We start from the raw sequence: 24,139 nt of genomic DNA on the forward strand, positions 1-24,139 counted from the left end.
TAGGTCATGGTGACCTACTTTTCAGCCGACCTACTCTGAAGACCCAAGATGCATCAACTGACAAAGTTTGATGATTCTTAGCCAATTAGTACACAAAATATTTAATTATAGTCATATAAATTGAAAAGTACGTCACGGTGACTTACTTTTCAGTTGACCTACTGCGAGGACCCAAGATATATCAACTGACAAATTTTGATGATGCTAAGCCAAATAGTAGCCGAAAATATTAAATACAGCCATAAAATTTCAAAAGTAGGTCAGGGTGACCTACTTTTCAGTTGCCGTACTCTAAGAACCTAAGATGCATCAACTGACAAAGTTTGATGATTCTAAGCCAATCAGTTCCTGAAATGTTTAAACCATAAATTTTCAAAAGTAGGTCATGGTGACCTTTTTTCAGTCGACTTACTCTATTACACAAATTATATTGTCCCAATTGAAATAATTACTTGAGTAACTAGAGTTAAAAACTTATCCCTCCAAATTCAGGGAGAAACCGAGTTAGAAAGAAGAAGAGGGTATTGTTTCAATACAAATCTATAAAGATTTTTACACCTTCATTCAAAAGAAAAAAAAAACACGTGAAGGATAAATTACATTTATTCAAACACATACATATTCATGGTTTCTTGTTCATCAAAAATCAGTCAATTTTTGTTCATGAATCTACAATTCTCCAGCATTTAGGGCATCTTGGTAAGTTTTACCTCTGCCCTGACTCTGATCCACAAGTTTAATCATATCATCTATTCTAAGAATTGTGATTGCAGCCTCGGTGGCAAACTTAAGGGACTTGATTTTGGACATTGCTGGTTCTAATACCCCGGCCTTCTTGTTGTCTCTCACTGTGCCTTGATACAGGTCCAATCCAACCCTATGTAAAGCATACAATAAAGTAGATTAGAATAAATATCATGTACTGTTGATCATAAAATTTCTTAACACCCTATTTTCGCATGAAAGTTATTTGCAATTACTAAAGGGGAAAAAATTTTTCTGAATTTTGGTTACTACTTTACCTAACCCCTTTTAAATAAATTTTCATGAGCAAATGATCTTGCCCATCTTCCTATGAAGAATGGCAGACAGAAAAAGGCAACACTATATGCCCAGGCCATTTCAATGCGGGGATAAAAAGCTATACTTTTTATCAATAAAACCTTACCATCTGAGGTCCCGGTGTTCCTGTTTGGTCTGGGACATGTTATGGTAGGCCCTTAACTTGGCGACTAAGTCAGTGGAGTCTTGAGCTGCATTAATACCTAGTTGTTTAGGGATTACTAACAAAGATCGTGCAAACTCTGCTATGGCTAGCTGTTCCCTAGAACCCTGTGCAGGAAAAACATTTTTCAGATGATATTTTCATGCAAGTCTAATTTGGAAACTAAATGTTGGATAAATTCATTTTTATTTAATAATTTTCGAAACATTCTTGGTTTAGACAGAGCTGCCAACATGAGAAAATTAAAATTCGTAATGAGGGGTCCAGGGATCGCCAAGGCTGGCCGTTGGCGATTTTTCTCCCATTCTGTTTACATTAAAATGATTTTAAATCACACATTAGCATAAAAACGGGCAAAAACAATACAGGCAAGCACTGAAACGACTATAACTCTTTATTATGATGGTTGAAATCTACGGAAATGCTGATATTTCTACTTTATGATGGAGAAAAACAAAATTTGGAAGAATAAATGGAGAAATTGTAATTAGAGGCTCAAATCGTAAGCCTTACGCCAAAATTTTAAGAGTTGGCAGCTCTGTTACATACAATTTTGGCTTAATTTCTAATCAATCATAAAAATAACACATGAAAATGATGCCCAAGCTAACTTACCAATGATGTAGCAAAATTTTCTAGATATATAGACAATGCTGCTTCCACTGCCCCACCCCCTGGGACAACAGATTTAGACTCCAGGACTCGTTTAACAACACATAAAGCATCATGAACAGAGCGCTCCATCTCATCACACATGAAGTCATTAGCTCCTCTCAATATGATAGATGCTGCAGTCCTAGCCTTAGGACTGAAAAGAAATTCTCATCATGCTTAATTCAACAACATATCTAAGCAAGAGTACAATGTAAAGAATTTTTTTTTTTTAAATCATAATAAGTTTTCAGAACATACCCCTTTACGAGAAGAAGTTCATCATCACAAATACGTTCTTGCACAACTTCTGCTGCATTTCCCAACATGGAGGCATCAAAAGATTCCTCTCCCTCCAAGTTAGCCAAGGTCATCACAAACTGACCTGTCAAAAAATATATTCAAAACTGGAGAAATTTTTTCACAAGATTTACTGGTACGTTTACCTTGCTTTGGCAAAACTTTGATTGGAATTCCGTCAAAAAAAATTAGAACCATTATTTACTTATGGTACTTACTACAGGAAGGGAAAAACGAGTGCAAATGTGTACTTCTATGATTTAAATATATCAACCAGGAGCTTCAAATGCATCATCCTTTTAAACTCCTAATTTCTATTCATGTATTTGGACTCTTAATACCTGTATCTATTCTTGTATTAACGTAAAATTCCAGAGCCTCTCTCTAAATTTCCTACCATCCAAAACTAAAACAAACTTGAATTGACCATACACTAATCCTTTCAAAGCTTAAATATTTTATTTTTGGTCTCATCCAGTGAAAATGGAAAAAGAGACTCCTAAACTACCCCATGCTCTGTTCACAATTATTTCTTTATTATCTTATGAAAGAAGTAAGATCTTTTTTTAATCCCTATATAACATCATAACTAGACATGTGACCCACCTCCAGTAGCTTTGGCAATCCTTTTGAGATCTGCTTTTTTACATCGCCTGACAGCCATTGCTCCTGCTTCAACAAAATACTTTAAACACAAGTCATCAATTCCTCCAGTGGTCAGAATAACATTGGCTCCAGCTGCCAAAATCTTTTGTATTCTTTCCTTAGTGATATCATACTCCCTAAAAATAAATGACAGACGTCAAGGAAATCTTATTGTTGATTACATATTAAACCAAAAAAAAAGTCCTAAAATTAATATTGGAGATTTTATTTTTTATAATAAATTTTCTGTACACCACTCACCTTTGTCGCACTCCATCTAACTGATCTGGATTTTCTATCAGGACTTGAACACCCATCTTCATTTTTGCCTTTTGTAAACTGAAGTCTAAGCAGGCTATTTTGGCTCCAACTACTTTCTTTACCATTGCTGAAAGTAAAAATAAATATCTTTGAAAATTAACCATTTGTTCAGAGTTCATTTGATAAACTTGAAATCCATGAAAAATTTTAAATAATCCAGATACAAATGTATTACTGAATGTGTTATGCAATACATGTACAACAAAATCAACAGTGGACATCAGATAACAAGAGGCCCAAGGGCCTTAACGGTCACCTGAGTATGATACAATAACTTAAAGGATGCATAGAGTATAAAATGAACTGAAAGGTGAAGCTTTTTGCCCAAAAGCAAGAAAATAGGGTGATCATGATTAACAAAATAATTGGTCTTAATATTCATTAACGGTTCATAAATTAGGTTCTAATCTGTTCCCCATTTATCACTATCACCATACAGTATATTAACAAATTATCAATGCTTCTGTACTATTTTAATCCCTTGTTGAAATATCTTACATTGGCCTCTCTTGGTCTTTGATGAACATTTAATAAGACAACTTATTTTTGTCTCATTTTTATTTATCTACTACTTACAAGTCTATCTGATCATTAAAACAATGAAAGTACTTTTTGTATTATAAAATAAAAGTTTTTGCATAATTTTCTTATTCTATTTACCTTTCCAGTACATTATTTACAGTGATAAATTATCAAAAGTAAATGGCAAAGGGGAATAACTCCTCTCAGTAGAATACAAACTAATGGAGCCCTGGCCAGGACCAGAACACTTGACCAAATGGTCCAGATGTTCAAAAATCTGGTAAAAATTCCCTTCCTTATAAAAACTTTTACTCTATTTGCCTCAGATATGCCCAGGTGCGGAGAAGATTTTTTAAGAAATAATGCATTTTTACTACAGTTTCACTATATTATCAAAAGAGTCCCCCCCCCCCCCTCACCGAAACACCAGAGCTTCTGACCCTGGGACCCTAAGTTTGCTCATTATAACTAATCACTTTGTTTATCTGCTTAACACTATGCGGGTATGTTAAGGCTACACCCAGAGATATCCTACTTACCTCTTCAATATGACGTCATAGTAAGCTGTATGACGTGAACTTTAGAAATAATGATTTCTTAATATCTATATTTAAAGTTTAATTTCAGATCCAAGAAATGAATGGAATCATTCAAAATATAATATAAACTAAATCTTGTCGTTTTTGGTTGGTGTAAATAGCTAAGTATTTAGCATAGGGGTTAAATACCAAACCCATGACGTCATAACTATTGATCAAATATTTGCCGAGTGAAATTAAACGTGACGAGAATTCGTGTAAACAAATATATAAAATGGGAGTTTTAGAGCATATACCGTGAATGTTATGTGTGATTCATAAGGAATTAAAGATTAAGAATCAGGTACGCTGATATATTCTTATCATGTTTTCTTATAATAAACACAGACAGTGCTTTGAAATCACGATCAGCCTTTCCTCTGTCGTTCTATAACAACAGAGATGCAAAAGTTCAACACTACGCCGCACACTTTGAAACATAATTTTTGTTTGTTTCGAAAGCTTGTATTCTATAGTATTTGGAAAGTGCTGCTAGAATCGTGTTTAACATGAATTGATAACAATTCCTTGATCGTATTTATAAAATGTAAAAAATATGGTAAGGTTTCATGCGAAACTTTGGAATATATTTTTCTGTGTCGGGAGAGTAGGATTCTAGCAGCACTTTTCATGACCCAGTAATGTTTTTACATAATTATTTTCACTAAAAGAAAAGAATTATCTCCGGGGTAGTGTTGAACTTTTTACTTTTTCTTCAAGGTAGTTTTTCTATTTATAAACGTCACGTGATGACGTCGTAGTGGAGTGCTTCTTTTAGCCTAAGACTTAATGACGTCTATACAATGGATAATTATAGTAAATGTTTTATCACTGGCTTTTCCAATTTATCAATGTTACATTTTACGAAAAAAGTCTAAATTCGCTGAAATATGATCTGGGTACTGCCTTAACATACCTGCGTAAGGAGCAGACAGGATTATTTAATAGAATTAATGCCTTTTCACTATATTATCAAGATCCCCACCCTCACACTAGCACATCTGACCCAGGAGTCATGAAATTCACTACTCTGGAAGAAGCACTCTTGCTCATCATAACTATACACTTGGCTTCTTTGCTTTTTTAACCAGAAGCCGAAAAGAATATTTTCAAAGCAATTATGCGTTTTCACTTTACTTTCAATAGAAGCCCCCCCCCCCCCCCACCAGAACCCTTAAACCTGGGGTCATAAAATTCACAATTTTGGAAGAGGCATCCTTGCATATCATAACAATGTACTTAGTCTGTTTAAACAATACCCAGGGGCAGAGAAGAAGAATTTCAAAGAAATAATTCACCTTCACTATAGGATCTATATAGCCCCGCCCTAGCACCAGAACTCCTGTCCCCGGGGCCATGAATTTCACAATTTTGGAAGAGGCATCCTTGCTTATCATAACAATGTACTTAGTTTGTTTAAATAATACCCAAGTGCAGAGAAAAAGATTTTTAAGGAATTAAAACATTTTCACTTTATAATCAATAGAGCCCTGCCCTAACACCAGAACCCTTGCCCCTGGGGCCATGAAATTCACAATTTTGGAAGAGGCACTCTTGCTCATCATAACTATGTACTTAGTTAGTTTATTTAATACCCAGGAGCAGAGGAAAAGATTTTCAATGAATTAATGCATTTTCACTATATAATCAATAAAGCCCCGCCCTAACACCAGAACCCTTGCCCCTGGGGCCATGAAATTCACAATTTTGAAAGAGGCACTCTTGCTCATCATAACTAAATGTACATGTACTTAGTTACTGAATTTAATACCCAGGAGCAGAGAAGAAGATTTTCAAAGAATTAATGCATTTTCACTATATAATCAATAGAGCCCCACCGTAACACCAGAACCCCTGACCCTGGGGCCATGAAATTCACAATTTTGGAAGAGGCACTCTTGCTCATCCTAACTTTGTACTTAGTTAGTTTATTTAATACCCAGGAGCAGAGAGGAAGATTTTCAATGAATTAATGCATTTTCACTATATAATCAATAGAGCCCTGCCCTAACACCAGAATTCCTACCCCTGGGGCCATGAATTTCACAATTTTGGAAGAGGCACTCTTACTCATCATAACTATATACTTAGTTAGTTTATTTAATACCCAGGAGCAGAGAAGAAGATTTTCAAAGAAATAATGCACTTTCACTATATGATCTATATAGCCCCACCCTAGCACCAGAACCCCTGACCCTGGGGCCATGAATTTCACAATTTTGGTAGAGGACTCAATACTTATTACAATGATGCCAACAGTTTGACTGCTTGATGTCCAGGAGTAAAGAAGAAGATTTTTAAAGATTGCATTAATTTTGGTGGTTTTAGCCCCACCCCTCAGGCCCCAGGGGGGCACTGACCATGAAATTCACAATTTTTGTTCCTCTTCACCCATAGATGCTATATGCCAAATTTGTTTGAAATTGGTTGAGCGGTTTCAGAGAAAAAGCTAAAAATGTTCAAATGTTAACGCACATCGCACGATGCACGCCGACGGACAAAAACGGATAGCAATAGGTCACCTGAGTGACTCAGGTGACCTAATAAAAAATAACAGACATGTCTATCAGATACTAAAAAATAACAAACATGTCTATCAACACATTCATGACCTTACCTTGAGAAGCCACTGTGCAGTTGAGAGCATACCCTTGAACCATTATGCTCTCTTTAGAACTCTTTCCATGAGCCTTTAGAACATTGACAGCTTTTATTGGATATTTATAACCCCCTTTACCATCTGGAGTTTTGATTGCATTGGCTGCATCCACAACCATATTAGAAAAGAATTCAGATTCACTGGATGAAGCTAAGGAAAATTTCCATCAACAAGATTTAAAACAGTTCATGGATTACTTGTTTTTAAAAAGCAAAGAAATCTTATGCACAATGTCTGTATGTAAGAAAGGATACGCTCCTATAATTTTACTGGACATGCTGGTTTTGGCCGCATTAATGATGCAATCTCTTCCTAATTCTTCAACATTAATGGTCATGTGTTCCTGGATGTATTTACAAGCTTCTCTGAAAAAAAAATTGTAGGAAATAAAATTTTTGTGTGAACTTTGGTGACTCAAACTTTGACATCTTTTATACTGTGGATAAGTCACAGTGAATTGTAAGTTCCAACCACTTTTTCTTTTTGTATATTAATCTCAATATCTCAAATCCTCATATATCTCAAAGTTTATTTCAGTCCGACTAAGTTAATGAGATTTGACTATCTTTGCGATGCGAAGCCCCACTTATTTTTTAATCTTAGAACTTTTTTAAAGCAATATGAGCTGCATTTTTGAGAATTTTATTTTGCTGTTAAAATGTGGTATTATGATAAATTTGTAAGGAATTTAAACCTTTTTGATCAATTAGACAGAAATAAAGTGTTAAATTGTTTCAGAATAAAAGATTCTGTACAATCAAATATATAGTATTATATAAGAAATCAATATATTGTACAGGACGACAATAATGTAATTTTGCTTCAATCAAAGCTTATAATTACTTCTTCCGCCGCAAATATGAACAACAGAATTTTAAAAACTTTCTTTTTTTCTGTCATTGAAATAGTTTAAAATTACAATTTTGCAACAAAAATTCCTGACAGCAAAGTTGCAGCTCATATTGCTTTTAAATAGTAAATACACACTGATCTGTTTTATTTTGGATTCTAGGGCATGTATTGTATCAAGGAAAATTCACAGCTCTTGAAAATAGATAACAAGTGCCCTGACACATATTCCTGACAATTTCTTTTTCCCATGCGTATAACTGTCACAAGCAAAAAGCTGGTGCAGCAAATAAATGGGAAAAAATTCATTATCCTGCTCTGGACATTTACACCAACTGTTGGGACCCCTTGATGTTGCTCACAAACAATGAAATGATAAAAGCACTCCGTAGAATTTACCAGACTTTTCCTATGCCAACATATTCTCTGTAATTGACCCCAATTGATGCAGGGTCCTTTTCCATTTCAATTAGGAATTTTAATTTGAATAACTGGCAAAATTAGAAAATAATGAATACTAATTTGTTTCACTGTAGAACAAAGACATATTGTAGACATATCCTCCATATCTATAATATAATTCATTATTATCTTAAAATACAAGACATTTGTTAAAATGCAGTGAAAAATTTATTCTGCTTCTTTATATTTAGAAATACATGTATTTAGTTTAGTTTAAGAGAAGTGATTTCCAATAGGGAAGGGTTTTTTTAAAATCAGATCTGAATGCAATGAATATAAGCTCCATGTAAAATATATATTACATCACTGAGAGTTCTATGTGACATTAACATACACATATCACTGCCTTATTACTTTAAGTCCAACTTATCAATGAATTTGTACTGATTACAAAGAACATTAAACTATTACATCATTTTGAAAATTATTTGAAATGTTTGTTCTGTTACATTTAGGTCTTTTACGACATGTATCAGTGAAAAATTCACAGCACTTGCTAACAGATAACAAGTGCCCTGGCACATATTCCTGACTATTTCTTTTTCCCATGCATATAACTGTCATCAACATAATGCTGGTGCAGCAAATAAATGGGAACATACTTTCATATAGTTCATTAATTTATTAATTTAAGTGAACTGACATCAATGTACCGAGATGAATACCTGAGAGTATTCACACGAGTTTTCTGGCATGACCAATTCCTTATCAAATTTCTGTTAATATTCTCTTTCCCATGCTTAAAACTGTTACATCTAATACTCAGAGCAAATGAACGGGAGATAAATTTAAGATGCCAAAGGAATCATCTACTAAACTGTATATACCCGCCTAAAAGTCCATTTTTGGGGAGTTAAATTGGTCCAAAACTTTATGTCAGACTTATGGACAAGTCATAAAAAAGATTGAAAAAAGATAAGAAAAAGTTTAAATATTCGCATCATTTTTAAAAATATTACTTGAAACACAGGTTAAAACAATAGAGCATTAATTTGAAATTGTCAACTGATTCTAGCAAAAAAGTTTAACTGACTTATAAGTGGGTCAATGGCAAATCTTTCCAAAATAACCTCAAAAAATGCAACTGACTTACAGGCAGAACGACTTATAGGCAAGTATATATGGTACCTAATTCTGTGTCATCTCTAAAAACATTTTGACAATATATGCACTGTAGTTGTGAGAAACAAAATGAAATGAATCTCAAACATTTTCTATGTTTTTCCTACACTCTGGATTCTATCTAATCCAGCCAATTTTCATGTTTCCAGTGTGGACAAATTATACTGTACCAGATTAAATACTTCACTAAACAATACATATTTCTCCTTCTATGTATATATATATGTTTTTTTTTTTTTTTGGATTTAAGGGAAATAGGTTGTGAGGAAGTTACTCTACAAAAACTTCTCTGGGACAAAAGGGAGAATCTGTTTATTGTGTACCAGGGCTCCTTACTTGCATGCCAGTCTGTATCCACTGATGATAGAGGTGGGGTGGATCCTACATTTCACTAATTCATCAGCATTCTTTAACAGTTCAGCAGCAATGATCACCTAAAAGAGTGTAATAGAAGTTTAAAGTTACAACATGGTGTCTCACATGTAGAAAAAAACATTTAGACAAAGACGTACCAAAAAACTTGTGTTCTACAACAATCAATGATGTGTGCAACTTATATCTATTGAATATTCATTATGTTATTTCCAGTAATTCTACAGCCCAGCTTCCAACTCTAATCAAATTATAAATCGAAAGACAATCATGCCATTTCCAAAAACAGGACTTTTATATTGTTTGAAATATATTGGGCACTATTAAAGAAGTAGAGAAGATAGAGCCACAGGAAATAAACATGATAAAGTGATCTTACAACAGAGGTGGTACCATAGATAGGGCCACAGGAAATAAACATGATAAAGTGATCTTACAACAGAGGTGGTACCATAGATAGAGCCACAGGAAATAAACATGATAAAGTGATCTTACAACAGAGGTGGTACCATAGATAGAGCCACAGGAAATAAACATAATAAAGTGATCTTACAACAGAGGTGGTACCATAGATAGGGCCACAGGAAATAATCAAGATAAAGTGATCTTACAACAGAGGTGGTACCATCTCCCACTTCTTGATCCTGAAGATCAGCCAGTTCGACCAGGACTTTAGCTGCTGGATGTTCCACTTCTAACAGCTTCAGAATTGTTGCTCCATCATTAGTTATGGTGACATCCTAAAAATATTATGAAATGACATAATAAACTCTATCTCTTGAGAGTGAATTTTGTTATTAATTTATTCTTAAATATTATGTACCCTCCTGCGACCTCATGCATTTCCATAAATCTCTTATATCTTAACTGAAAACTGAATAAACTTACTCCAATATCATCAACCAACATCTTATCCAGACCAACTGGGCCAAGACTGCTCTTGACTATGTTTGCAATGGAACTTGCAGCAAGAACTGAAATAAAATAATTACTGTCATTTATATAAATTTTATGAGAACATTTCTCATTCACACATAAATGAAAAAAACATATTTACTTTATGGAACACTTGATGAGCATAATCATAATATGCTGAAGAATACAGCATGGTGACCTTTTAGGATGATATCTGACCCCCCCCCCTTTTATGATACGAAATGGTGTCAATATTCATTCATTTTTAATAATGGACTCATAAATTACTGTTCTTTGCCATCAAATATCTTCTATACTTCAAAGAACTAAGAATCGTTTTATATTCAGACAATTTTGTCCACTTTGATTCCTACTAGTTCATACATGTTAAGGAATATTCTGGAGGTAGCCATGCCCATGTGCTTCCCATGTGAACGACACAAACAATAACAAACTACTGTATCGTGAAAATTTAGCATATTCTAACCATCATAAAGATTTTAAGCCAAAATAATGAGATCACAAAATGTATATATCAAACCATTCTGGGTCCTAACGGATTGTCCTGTTGTTCTGTCGCCTCCAACAGTCAGTGTCGGTGCTGTGTCCGCCATGTTGCTTAATTTGAAGAACCTCTATGTCGCTCCTAGACTATTTCGACCCCCTAGGATCTTGGAACTTCTAATCGAGAAAGAACTAACTAACAAACAAACAAACAAACAAAAACACAACAAAAAATAAATTATCAAAACAGCACCAGAATTCAGTAGTATCCACCGAGCAACGTCTTACCATAAGAACTTTTAGTACAGCATTAAAACTAGAAATATGTCCATAGGACATGAATGCCCCCCCCCCCCCCCCGAGCCTAGCAAAATGCAAATTTAAGAAAAGTGAGGTCAAAGTCACAGGAAAGTTCAAGGTCAAACATCTTTGATGCAGTTGAATACGTATCAGCATATTAAGTTTGATAAAAATATTTTGAATGGTTTATTTAAAACAGTGGTAATTAAAAGATAAACTAAAAGTAAATGAAGTTAAGGTCAAAGGAAAGGTCAAGGTCAAAAAATGGTGATGCAGTTGAAAAGCTTACATCAGTATGTTACTATATATGTTATATTAACATATGAAGTTTGATAAAAATATTATGAATGATTTCTTTAAAACTTAATTAAACACAAATTGAGAAAAGTAAGGTCAAGGTGAAATGAAAGGTCAAGGTCAAAAATGTTGATGCAGTTGAATAGCTTACATCAGTATGTTTCAGCATATGAAGTTTGACACTAATTAAAGAAAAGTGAGGTCAAGGTCAAAAGAAAGGTCAAAGTCAATAAATGTTGATGTAGTTGAATAGCTCGCATCAATATGTATCAGCAAATGAAGTTTGATAACACTATCTTGAATGGTTTCTTTAAACCTGAGCTAAACAATAATTTAAGAAAAGCGAGGTCAAATGTCAAAGGAAAGGTCCAGGTCAAAAAATGTTGATGCAGTTGAATAGCTCTCATCAATATCTATCAGCATATGAAGTTTGATAAAAATATCTTTGATAGTTTCTTTGAAACTGAGCTTTGAACTGAGCAAAACGCAGAGCGCGACGGAAGGACGGAAGACGGACATGACAAACACTATATGCCCCGGCCATATTCATGGCGGGGCATAAAAAAAAAGAAATAAAAGATACAAGATAGGAAAATATTAAGCACTAACGTTACACTACATAGCTCATAATAGGTACATTGCATTTAAATCTTTTTTGTGATATGACCCATGGATAACTGCCAGAACTTCAAATATTTCTGGGAAAGATACCAATTGTGTTTTTAAAAAATTACATTTTTATTAAGGTATTTCCATCCTCACAATTTTATGGGTTCAAAGTAGAAAAACTGCATTTATTTTTACTGAATATAGTTTAAATTAATAAATAATCGCAAAAAATATATAGGTTGCCATATTTTTTTAAGATGTAAGACATAATTAAACAGGTGCATATATGTCAGCATTAAAAAATCGCACATTTTTAGTCAGCAGTGAATGCCTGAAAATGAATACGGAAAATGCCTGAATAATAGATACAGGAGAAGGAGTTGTTGCCCTTAACAACATTTTTTAAAGATTGAATAATTGATTAAATAAAGAAAATATTCATTTTTTTAATTCTTTTACTACTTACTATTTGTTATTACATCCATTGAAAAACATTCTTTTAAAAGATATGTTTCTATGGGATATGAATTTAAATTAATAACAGTTTTTGCAAAAACCTATGACATCACGGGACGGTGGAAATACTTTAAGGTCAAGATCTAGTAAATGAAAGGTGCCTACAGGTTTCTGAAATTTAAGAAATAAATTCCTTTAATGATGCTTTATAACTTTAGCTTGGTCAAATAAGGTGTTTCGGGGCATAATTTGTTGATGAAAAAGACGAAAAACCATTTTTTAAACTTCCATTTTCAATGAAAAATTAAAAAAAAAAAACAGTCATGAATACGGGAGTTTTTTCCATATCAGACAAAGGAAATGTATCCAGATTGCCTACAGTCTCTCAGAAAACGATAATTTGTGTGTTCTTGGCCTCCTCTTTAAAATGAAATTAAATTGAATATAGGTATCGGGATTACTTTCACATGATTTCAAATTGAATTCCACGAAAATACTTTATTTTCTATATAACTCTATTTAAGAAAGCCTATTAGGATCAAACTACGGTAAAAAAATATTTTAAAGGCGTTATAACGCCTTTTCAAAAGGCGTAATAACGCGAAAAAAGGCGTAATAACGCCTTTTGAAAAGGCGTTATAACGCGGTAAAGGCGTAATAACGCAAATAAAGGCGTAATTACGCCTTTCCAAAAAGGGGTTATAACGAGAAAAAGGCTTAATTACGCCTTTTTAAAAGGCGTTATTACGCCTTTCTTAAAGGCGTTAATACGCCTTTCCAAAAAGCGTTATTACGCCTTTCCAAAAGGCGTTATTACGCCTTTCCAAAAGGCGTTATTACGCCTCTTTTTTTCAATACATGACTTACTTAGCCCACCATGGGGCTGGTTATAATTAGAATTCCATGAAAAAAGATTTTTAAATGTGTAAAATATTCTCAGTGTTAAACCAACTTAGTCCTTCTCTGATGCCAGACACCTCTACCAAGGTGCATGGATTTCAGAAATTTGGGTGAAGGCTAATTGCTCATTATACCTATGCAAATAGTTTGCCTGTTCTTTTCAAAGGGGAGAGAAAAATATTTCAAATGTAACATGAATTTTTAATACATGGCTAGCAAAGCCCAAAGCTGGCTCTGCCTATATCCTGGATTTCAAAAGTAGAGTGTTGACTTCTCTTAATACGCATGCAAACAGCTGTCTGCGAGATGTGCAGGAATATAGAAAATACTATAATTTATAATATTAAAACTATAATCTAAATATTGTATAAATAAAGATGGCTTTGGTTCAATCTTTCATATATTTATTATTTTAAAATAACGCCTTTCCAGTTTTTGATGTAACTCCTTTTCAAACAGGCCGGTAGTACGAATGCGAGTAAGGGGGGGGGGGGGACTCCCCCACCCCCCACTTTTTGGGAGAATAGTCTTGCTATAGTTTAAATATAAAAAATCATTTATTGATTGCTTGGTCCCTTAACATTTTGTTGCAGTATGGTTAAACTCGGGCAAGTCATTGCATTTAAAAAAAGTTTTACCGAAAAGTTAGAAAAAGGTTCCCCTCGTGTTTAGGCAGTTTATTATTTTTTTTTTTTTTTCGGAAGGTGGGGGTTTTTTCTTGTTTTTTTTTTTTTTGATTGCTTGTCAATATTATGGGAGGCTGACCCCCCCCCCCCCCCCACTTCAAAAGCACGGGCCTGTCAAAGACATAATAATGGGTCTTCAAAAGGCATAATAACACCTTTTGGAAAGGCCTATTAATGCCTTTTAGAAAGGCGTAATAATGTCTTTTTAAAAGGCGTAATAACGCCTTTTGGAAAGGCGTAATAACGCCTTTTCAAAAGGCGTAATTACGCCTTTATTTGCGTTATTACGCCTTTTCAAAAGGCGTTATTACGCCTTTTTTCGCGTTATAACGCCTTTTGAAAAGGCGTTATAACGCCTTTTAATTTTTTTTTACCGTAGGTTTGATCCTAATAGGCTTTCGTATCTATTAGAGCCACAAAGTACGGGAAAAAGAAAGTTAGAATTGATTATGACGTCATAATTGAAGGATTTGTGTGCGATTTTATGATGCATGGTAATGTTGAACGCCTCCTCTAATTATTCAAATTTTGAAGAATTACCAATTAAAACTATATTTTTGTTCATTTCTCTTTAATAAAACACAACTTAAAGATTTTCGCCATTTCGTATCTGTTTAAAACTCCTGGTAATGTATATATATATATAGTACTTTTTGTATTATACAATAAAAGCTTTTGCATAATTCTCTTATTCTATTTACCTTTCAAGTACATTATTTTCAGTTATAAATTATCAAAAGTAAATGGCAAAGGGGAATAACTCCTCTCAGTTGAATACAAAGTAATAGAGCCCTGGCCAGGAACAGAACACTTGACCAAATGGTCCAGATGTTCAAAAATCTGGTAAAAATTCCCTTCCTTATAAAAACTTTTACTCTGTTTGCCTCAGATATGCCCAGGTGCGGAGAAGATTTTTAAAGAAATAATGCATTTCTACTACAGATTCACTATATTATCAATAAAGCCCCCCCCCCCCCCCCCCCACGAAACACCAGAGCTTCCCTTCAACACTAAGGAGCAAACAGGATTATTTATTAGAATTAATGCATTTTCACTATATTATCAAGATCCCCACCCTCACACCAGCACATCTGATCCAGGAGTCATGAAATTCACTACTCTGGAAGAAGCACTCTTGCTCATCATAACTATACACTTAGCTTCTTTGCTTTTTTAACCAGAAGCAGAAAAGAATATTTTCAAAGAAATTTTGCTTTTTCACTTTATAATCAATAGAAGCCTCCCCCACCCCCATCTCACCAGAACCCTTAAACCTGGGTTCATAAAATTCATAAAATGTTGGAAGAGGCATCCTTGCATGTCATAACAATGTACTTAGTTTGTTTAAATAATACCCAGGAGTAGAGAAGAAGATTTTCAATGAATTAATGCATTTTCACTATATAATCAATAAAGCCCTGCCCTAACACCAGAACCCCTGACCCTGGGACCATGAAATTCACAATTTTAGAAGAGGCACTCTTGCTCATCCTAACTATGTACTTAATTAGTTTATTTAATACCCAGGAGTAGAGAAGAAGATTTTCAAAGAATTAATGCATTTTCACTATATAATCAATAGAGCCCCGCCCTAACACCAGAACCCTTGACCCAGGGGCAATGAAATTCACAATTTTGGAAGAGGCACTCTTGCTCATCATAACTATGTACTTAGTTACTTTATTTAATACCCAGAAGCAGAGAAGAAGATTTTTCAATGAATTAATGCATTTTCACTATATAATCAATAAAGCCCCGCCCTAACACCAGAACCCCTGCCCCTGGGGCCATGAAATTCACAATTTTGGAAGAGGCACTCTTGCTCATCATAACTATGTACTTAGTTACTGTATTTAATACCCAGGAGCAGAGAAGAAGATTTTCAAAGAATTAATGCATTTTCACTATATAATCAATAGAGCCCCGCCCTAACACCAGAACCCCTGACCCAGGGGCCATGAAATTCACAATTTTGTAAGAGACACTCTTGCTCATCCTAACTATGTACTTAATTAGTTTATTTAATACCCAGGAGCAGAGAAGAAGACTATCAAAGAAACAATGCACTTTCACTATATGATCTATATAGCCCCGCCCTAGCACCAGAAGCCTTACCCTGGGGCCATGAATTTCACAATTTTGGTAGAGGGCTCAATGTTTATTACAATCATGCCAACAGTTTGACTGCTTGATGTCCAGGAGTAAAGAAGAAGATTTTTAAAGATTGCATTAATTTTGGTGGTTTAGCCCCACCCCTCAGGCCCCAGGGGGGCAGGGACCATGAAATTCACAATTTTTGTTCCCCTTCACCCATAGATGCTATATGCCAAATTTGTTTGAAATTGGTTGAGTGGTTTAAGAGAAGAAGCTAAAAATGTTCAAATTTTAACGCACGACGCACGCCGACGGACAAAAACGGACAATATGTCACCTGAGTGACTCAGGTGACCTAAAAATGGAGTGAAGACCCACCTATATAGAAATAAAATGTGTTATAGTATGAACAAATGATCCTTTTCCCCTTTTTGTTGCATGCATGCTATTTCATAGACATGATTTTAACACTTGTGAGATTTACTGAAAATAAGTCTAGAGATTTTACATAAAGTATACCACATGGCGGATTTAGAGGGGTTGCTTACCCCCCCCCCCTTTTCAAAAAAAATCCAAAAATTAGGTAACATGTGTATAACTGTCATGATATTAAAATGAGCAAACAGTATTAAGATACGTTGAAAATTGAAATACATGTAGATAAATGTATAATACACAACATTTGGCACACTTGTAAAAGCAGCATTACATGGATTTTACTTTTCAAGCAATCAGTATCATCGAGAAAATGATTACCTTATTTCCACAATACAGATCTGCCATCAGTTTTTGATACCAAAAAATTCTTAAGACAATAACCTACTAAAGATGTCGATTTACTTGTATCAGAAATTCTTTTAACCTCGGAAAGTGAAGAAGAATGATTTTGTTTGCACGTGAAAATGACAATCGAGGATTATATATTCCAAATTTATTTGAAAGTCTATTGATTAATTTAATACTACAATAATGGGAAAACTTGCATTGAGTCAAAAGGTGCCATGACACACAATGAAACGGCATGATAGAAGAGGGTCTGTGATGAAAGGCCGGAAGGGGGGGGCTTAAATGCAAAGAATATATAAGTAGACGGAATTCTACATACTACTTCAGATTATTGATACTAAAATGCGTTTGTGTTTGTAGGAAGGGGTGTAACTACACCTATAAAGGCTGCTATAAGGTTAGATTTTACTTTAAAAATCATTAACATTCAGGAGCTTCCGGGGGCTTCTCCGACATGTGTCCGGTCAGAAAGTAAATTAGGAGGTGCACAATGGCACCATGTAATAAAGATTATGTGAAAAAAAGTCTCATTAAGGTCTGACGACACGTTGCTCGAATATTTCATAATTATCATTATCTTGTGATTTCTAAACTGAACAAATTTATAAGTAAAGAAAGACACCAAAAATGTGTGATACTGCCAATGCTAGTGATTTCCATTAGGATTATCTATAGTCAACAACATCCTCTGGTATCTTGCACAAATGTCTGGTAAGGTATCTTAATTTTTTTGTGGGGAAACTTGTTAAAGTAGCAATACGAATACTTCAATGACAAATTCTTTGGGGAAATTATCTATTATTGAGGAACGGTTCGTCTGACCTTAAATTTTATTCAGTGATATAAGAGTTGTGGATAAAAGAGGGGTAACGGACGGACACCCTTATCACTATACAACCCCCGCTTTTTAGATCAGAGGGTCATTGCACCTTAACATAGCTATGTTTATAATTCGCGAATAAGCACTACATTTTCGCGTTTATTCGCGAAGCTCAGAAACAAAGGGGGAAAATCCTACGAAAATGTGCTCAATGGTCTTTCCTATATAGCACAAATATACGAGGGCCATTCAGAAAGTTTTGTCCTTGGTGCAATAAGAAACACAAGGACATGAAATCGTTTGCTTTCCTTCGAAGTACTCTCCTTTAACATGTATACACTTTTTCAGAAGAGAAATCAAACCCTTCACAAACTGAAGTTGTATTCAGATAAATGTCTTCTAAGTTTTGAGAACAGAAAAAAACACACAGGGGGAATGATCTAAAGAGTACGCAAGGTGAGGGATGACAATCCCCCCCCCCTTCTACTGATCAAGAAAATCAGTGACTAGTATTGAGTAATGGACTGGGGTTTTATCATGCTACAAAAAGACATTTGAAACCAGTTTTTGTTACGTATTGTTGTTTACGAGTACGTTTCTTCAAAATTTTACATTTGTACATCTTTCCAGTAATAATGATCTTGGGAATAGGTAATTACGTCACAAAACCCTCCCCATCAAAGAAAATAGTATAAAGAACCCTTTTGTTCTCCGACTGCTTTTGGCAATAACTGACACTGGATGCTTCCCATATTTTGTCATTTATACTTTAATCATTAAACGTTCTTTTCGGTTGAAAATAATTCGGATTCCCGCAAGTTTCATCTCCTGTTACTATACAAATGTATATATCTAAAATAGCCGATTTTTCCCTTTTTTCAAATAGCTTTTTTTCTTTTGCACATGAAACACTGTTAGCTTTCTGTTTCTCATTCGGTAAACGAGAAATCCATCTTGCAGGAATCTTCCTGTATCCTAGATCTCTTGTAAGAATTTATGAACTGCTTCCATTGATATCCCTATAGCAAACGAGCTAAGTCCTCGCCGCTTTCTCTACGAAATCCCTTATTTTGCATTACTGACCGTTTTTGGTCTCCAAGATCGTACATCATATTGAACACTCTCTGTACTTTCTCTGAATTTTTTCAACCACCTGGAAATTGTTCTATATAACGGTTGTTGGAATCCGTATACATTCAAGTTACCGATAGCCTCCGCAGAAATTAATGATATATAGGATACTGATTTTGATTTATAAACTGTACTTTACAAAATATTTAATCAGAGAGGTGTCAATGGACGTTTTGATGACATTTATTACATGGCGAGGTTGTGTGGCCTGTACTGTTATTGGAATATATAGTGCTATACATGATCATGATTACTAAAGTCGGGTAAGCACAAAATCCACAGCATTATAAATGTTGATATTCGATACTAAATGAGAAGTTATGTGAAATAAATTAAATTCTAAAAGGGATATTTGTAATTTAAGACCTGTGTGCCTATCGTGATTGTAAGCGAGTGTAAGAATGTTACAAATGAAGTGATAAATCTTTTGAGTACGAACAAATTATTTCAATATACGAGTGCCACAACCTTCGTAGAAAGTGGTGCATTGAACAAATGTAGGTGTACAGAGAAGCTTAAGTATTTATCGAAATCTTGGGTAAATACGGCTGTCAATTTAAACGGCATTGCCTTTTACCCCGGAGTGCGCAGTTTCTCCGTGTGCTGCCGACTACCCGGACCTTTACTTAGTTACTGTAAATAATACTGTCCAGCAAAGGAGTTTTAACGATTTGTAAACACTTATAGTCAAGTTACTCGTGAACATGGATTAAATTTCTCCGAAGTAAGTTTAATTTGTTTTAAATAATATAGCTAGGTGTTTGTAACGACTAATAATTTTTTTTTATCTATTAAATTTGGTCGACCCGATGTTCATAAAGGTGAAGTTCCAATGCAGTAGTTTCACATTTTAAAGTAATTTTATGTCAGTCATGAAGCATTGTTATCATCTTTGCGATTAATTTTCATGATATATTGAAACTATGTTAAACTAAAATTTGGTGTTGAGAGACATGCGTATATTACACGTAAATCATCTATTGATTCAGCCCCAGACCGATGTTGGAAGCTATTATACATTTGAAATTAAAGAGAATAGAACAAGTGCTCGATACGGTCGATTTCTATATAAAAATACTTATGTATCTGAAATGTACCTTCTTTTTAGTGACCTGGATTTTCGGATTGACTAATTATCAAATACTAAACCGATTTTCCTTGGATTAATTTCCAAAAAACTGGAATATTTCCCAACAAGGGATCACTAATAGTTTGTAAGATTTGACAGTATGCTCCGATCAATTCATTGATTTTTTTTTTTTTTACTTTGAATAAAATCAATGATATTTCAGATAAATAATCTTTACTAATGCCCTTTTCGATTATTTGTTACACGGTACATCAAGTATTATAAAATACCTATATGTAAAATTAACGTTAACCTCCACCTGGCAATTCAATTCGTATACACTTGATTTTTAAACAGCAAGATTAAATCTTTAGCAGCAAAACGAAAAATTGATTTACAATTTGAATTTCAATACAGAATCCTGTTGATATATTATTGGACCGTCCCATAATTTCACTTCAGGTAGATGCAGCTGCCATTAAATTGATCCCACCATTATGAAAAAAGAACAGTAAACAGCGCGGTAGAGAAATTTCTAACCTTTTACATACACTTAAATCTTTTTTTTTTAAACTCCATTTTCATATTAGCCCAAGAAACCATATACTTTAATGACACTGATCGTTCTTTTCGGTGACATTAAACCCGATAATTTAAATGAATTTTACAACTCCCAGTGAAATGCAAGTTTTTTTAAATTTTGATAAAGCACACTTGATTTACATATATAGGAGCCCCAATACAGTCTCCTGTTGACATTTTTTTTTTGCGTCCATTTAAGTAATATTTATTAAATGAGATTCCAGTTTTATCTCATGGTGGTATATTTCAAAATCTATTGGTTTACTCCTTTGCCTAATTGCGAATCCTTCTTTTTGAAGATAACTTCCTTAGTTGAAGAAAAAATTGCTTGATGTAATGATATGGAAGCTGTAGAGATACATTGAGAAACGTAAGTATACCTCCTTTTATGTTTACAATCTGATAACAGTCAACATCACATGATGAAAAGTTTCATTTTTATTTTAAAACTGAATTATTTTGTCAAAGACAACTCTTCTTGAAATAAGGTCTCTGATGAAACTGTAGCTCTACTGGTTTATATCTTATAATTTATTGGTTTTGTTTGACGCTGAATAGGCAGTATTTCAGCAAAATTTCCATAATAATGGAAGAGCAAAGTTGCATCTGGACTTAAAATACAATTTTCTTAATGTTTTCTAAACGTATTTTTATTGAAATCATATTAAGACTGCAGGAGAAATGATGTTTTGAAAGAATTTCACAGAAATTTTAGTAACATTGGCAAAACTGTTCTTCAGAATCATATCTTAGTGTAAGCCAGTTGTATACCAAGTTTTACTGAAATCGGACTCAAAGCTGTGGGAGGAAGAACATTTTGAAAAATCATTTAGAGACAGACGAACGGACGATAAACAGCTTTCATCGCATAAGCTCTTTTAGTCTTAAATTTATCAAAAATTTAATTTAAACATGATTGTTTCTAAGTTGATTTTTCAGTGTTTTGAAGAGAGTTTTTTTTCACTGTAAAACGTGTTATGACTTATGTTTTACCAGATTTTCTTAGAGTGCCAACATGATAACACATCAGGTTTATTATCTTCATTTTTCATTTCACAACAGAATTTTGACAATCTTGCTGTAGAGATATCAGAATTAACATGGCTGTAGCTCTGACCTATCGGGATTACCAGTAAGTTATCGATATGTTCATGAAAAATCATTCAAGCTGCCCACCTGTGTTATGAGTAATTTCTAAAACCTTGAACAATTTATTTTGAACGCTATTATGTGTGTGACTGAGCCAATATGATCGAAAGTCACTGAGAAATTAAAATACTTCTATCGGTTCTAATGAACCGTCATTTAGCTGTTGCTTGAAACAAGGTAAAATACAAATATTGATGTCAGAAATACAGCAATGCAGAAAACATATTTTGAAAAAATATATACTTCTCTTTCAGCAACAAATCCTTCAGCAAGTTTGAGCTGAAGATGATGGAACTAGAGGATCTAAAAAACGAGGCCAACAGACATGTCGGCCGCCTCAACTCGCTCAAAATGCGCTACATGGACTGGTTTCTCCGATGTCAGCAGTCCTTCCTGGACTCTATAAAACTCATTCACATTCTGGGAGGGGACCTGCTACCACGGGAAATTAACACTATCCGAAACTTCAAAAAAGTCATGAGATTTTCTGGACAGTTGCCGAGCAACGGAACACCGCGTGACGGCAGTAAAGGGAAAATGATTGGCTTTCTCCTTTTCTGGGAAGAAATGTTGACGCTGAAACGCGAAAATGACGCTTTGTATAGAAAGATTTGTGACTTTTGTAATAGTATTCGCAGGTTAAGAGAACCAATATTAAAAGATGAGATAGACCGTCTGCACCAGCGCCTCAACCTGTTTCTTTCTGAAGACTATGACTTCACGGCAATATCCAACGACCGACACAATCTCTTCACTTACCGCGTTGCTCTACACGATCACAGATATCACGGACTCGTCTCCTACATCCCCTTCTTGCTCAGCATTGCCAACAAACTGTGTTACTGGACTTCTAAACTCTACATCGAGTTCCTGTAGTGTTGTAGTAATAAATAAGTAGATATAAACTCTCCACCCCTAGCCCATTCATGATATTTGCAGTACTTTTTAAATCAGTACGTTTTACTTTCCCCCGAAAATATAATCTATACTCCTCTGTGATAAAGCCATACTGAAAAGATTTGGAAGTCGTGTGATTTTTGTGTAGTGTTTGCTCTATATTTACTTTGGGTATATAAACGTGTTTTCATTTAAGGAAGCTCTAAACATGCACTAATAAAAGAAAGTTTGTTTTTTGTTTTGTTTTGAATTTTTAGAATTTTTTTTGAATTTGAGAAAATTGTATCATTGTAAAGGTGTTCACTGAGTTTATCTAGTTCATTTTCAACATAGGGTATCTGCCATATTTCTCCTGGATAAATGTTCAGACAATGAAGTACAAGTGAACACAAATTACTGCTGTTTGCTTATTTTGGGAAAATACATGCGTACAATGTTTTTAATAACCTTTTCTTCGTCTAATATAATGTTAAGAATACATAATATACTTAAATTAATTGTGTCATTTACTGTAGATTTATATCTGTTCCTTTGTTCATCAAAGGGCAGATCGCTCTAACTGCATAGAACTACCAAGTAATTAGAATTCTTCAGTGAGCAGTGTTTCGAGCTTCCTTGAGGAGTTTTTGTTTGTTTGTTTTTCTTTGCATGAATTGTTGATTTCAGTTATTGTTATATTTGTATTATTTATTATCGAGAATAAAGTGATTTTTTTTCGTGAACAAGACATATTTTGAGTAGGTATTAGTTATTTTGGAATGAAACTTGTTTTGTCAAGACTTGCCTTGAATACTTTATTTGACTTTCGTTTTGTGACTCTGCATGTACTCTTCCATGTTTCAATAAAATCAGTTCGGAATTCATCATTTTCAGCAAATGTAGAACATTACCAAACATTTGTGTAGGGAGGTGTCAAAATTACGAAATTTGAAGTAAATTTCCAGGTGCAATTTACATATACTAGTATTAAACTTCTTTATTTTGACTTTGCTCAAATAAGTTGGTGGTGGTGGTTCCATATAGATGAAAGCTTGCAGTAGGCAACCGCACATTTTGCAAACCCCGATAAAAATTTTGGTATACATGTATCGAAATTCATGTAAATTGAGACTAAAAGCTTTCTTCAAATTGCAACACTAGCTCAATTTTACTGCATTACCATCTGTAAATGCCGAATTCTAAATCCTTAACGCCTTTCAGCTGTTCTATATATGTTCTGGATAAAATTTCATTTTGGG

At 34.2% G+C, this 24,139-nt stretch overlaps 2 protein-coding genes across 3 annotated transcripts in view; one reads left to right on the forward strand and one right to left on the reverse strand.

Annotated features, from left to right (window-relative positions):
* The window catches only part of LOC133197094 (uncharacterized), a 138,019-nt gene extending 114,257 nt beyond the window's left edge, over positions 1-23,762 (forward strand). Inside the window, exons 1-3 of one of the 2 annotated variants that reach the window (XM_061332935.1) lie at positions 21,157-21,225; positions 21,918-21,987; positions 22,259-23,762. In XM_061332935.1, the coding sequence (XP_061188919.1) occupies positions 21,956-21,987; positions 22,259-22,880 (654 nt within the window). In that variant the 5' untranslated portion in view covers positions 21,157-21,225; positions 21,918-21,955 and the 3' untranslated portion in view covers positions 22,881-23,762. Of the gene's footprint in view, positions 1-21,156; positions 21,226-21,917; positions 21,988-22,258 lie in introns of those variants that run through there. The other variant, XM_061332933.1, reaches the window with a different exon arrangement.
* LOC133197091 (T-complex protein 1 subunit alpha-like) lies at positions 645-11,265 on the reverse strand. Its single transcript, XM_061332929.1, has 12 exons — positions 11,163-11,265; positions 10,595-10,680; positions 10,318-10,446; positions 9,671-9,768; positions 7,156-7,266; positions 6,860-7,041; positions 3,083-3,209; positions 2,783-2,958; positions 2,138-2,261; positions 1,841-2,033; positions 1,169-1,332; positions 645-877 (listed from the first exon to the last, which is right to left on the reverse strand). The coding sequence occupies exons 1-12, from the start codon at positions 11,233-11,235 to the stop codon at positions 670-672; spliced, it is 1,671 nt and encodes a 556-aa protein (XP_061188913.1). The 5' UTR covers positions 11,236-11,265; the 3' UTR covers positions 645-669.
* Positions 23,763-24,139: the final 377 nt, after the last annotated feature.

Source organism: Saccostrea echinata, unplaced genomic scaffold (assembly GCF_033153115.1).
Source record: "Saccostrea echinata isolate AGI-Se365-2 ecotype Australia unplaced genomic scaffold, CSIRO_AGI_Sech_v1 ptg000030l, whole genome shotgun sequence".
Lineage (NCBI taxonomy): Eukaryota > Metazoa > Mollusca > Bivalvia > Ostreida > Ostreidae > Saccostrea > Saccostrea echinata.

Bases quoted from the DNA above. Each gene is read 5' to 3' on its own strand.
- LOC133197091 (XM_061332929.1), bottom strand. From the start codon at position 11,235: ATGGCGGACACAGCACCGACACTGACTGTTGGAGGCGACAGAACAACA. The intron at 10,681-11,162 runs GTTTGATATATA...ATTTTATTTCAG, and splicing joins ATCCGTTAGGACCCAGAATG to TTCTTGCTGCAAGTTCCATT. The intron at 878-1,168 runs GTAAGGTTTTAT...TGCTTTACATAG, and splicing joins GAACACCGGGACCTCAGATG to GGTTGGATTGGACCTGTATC.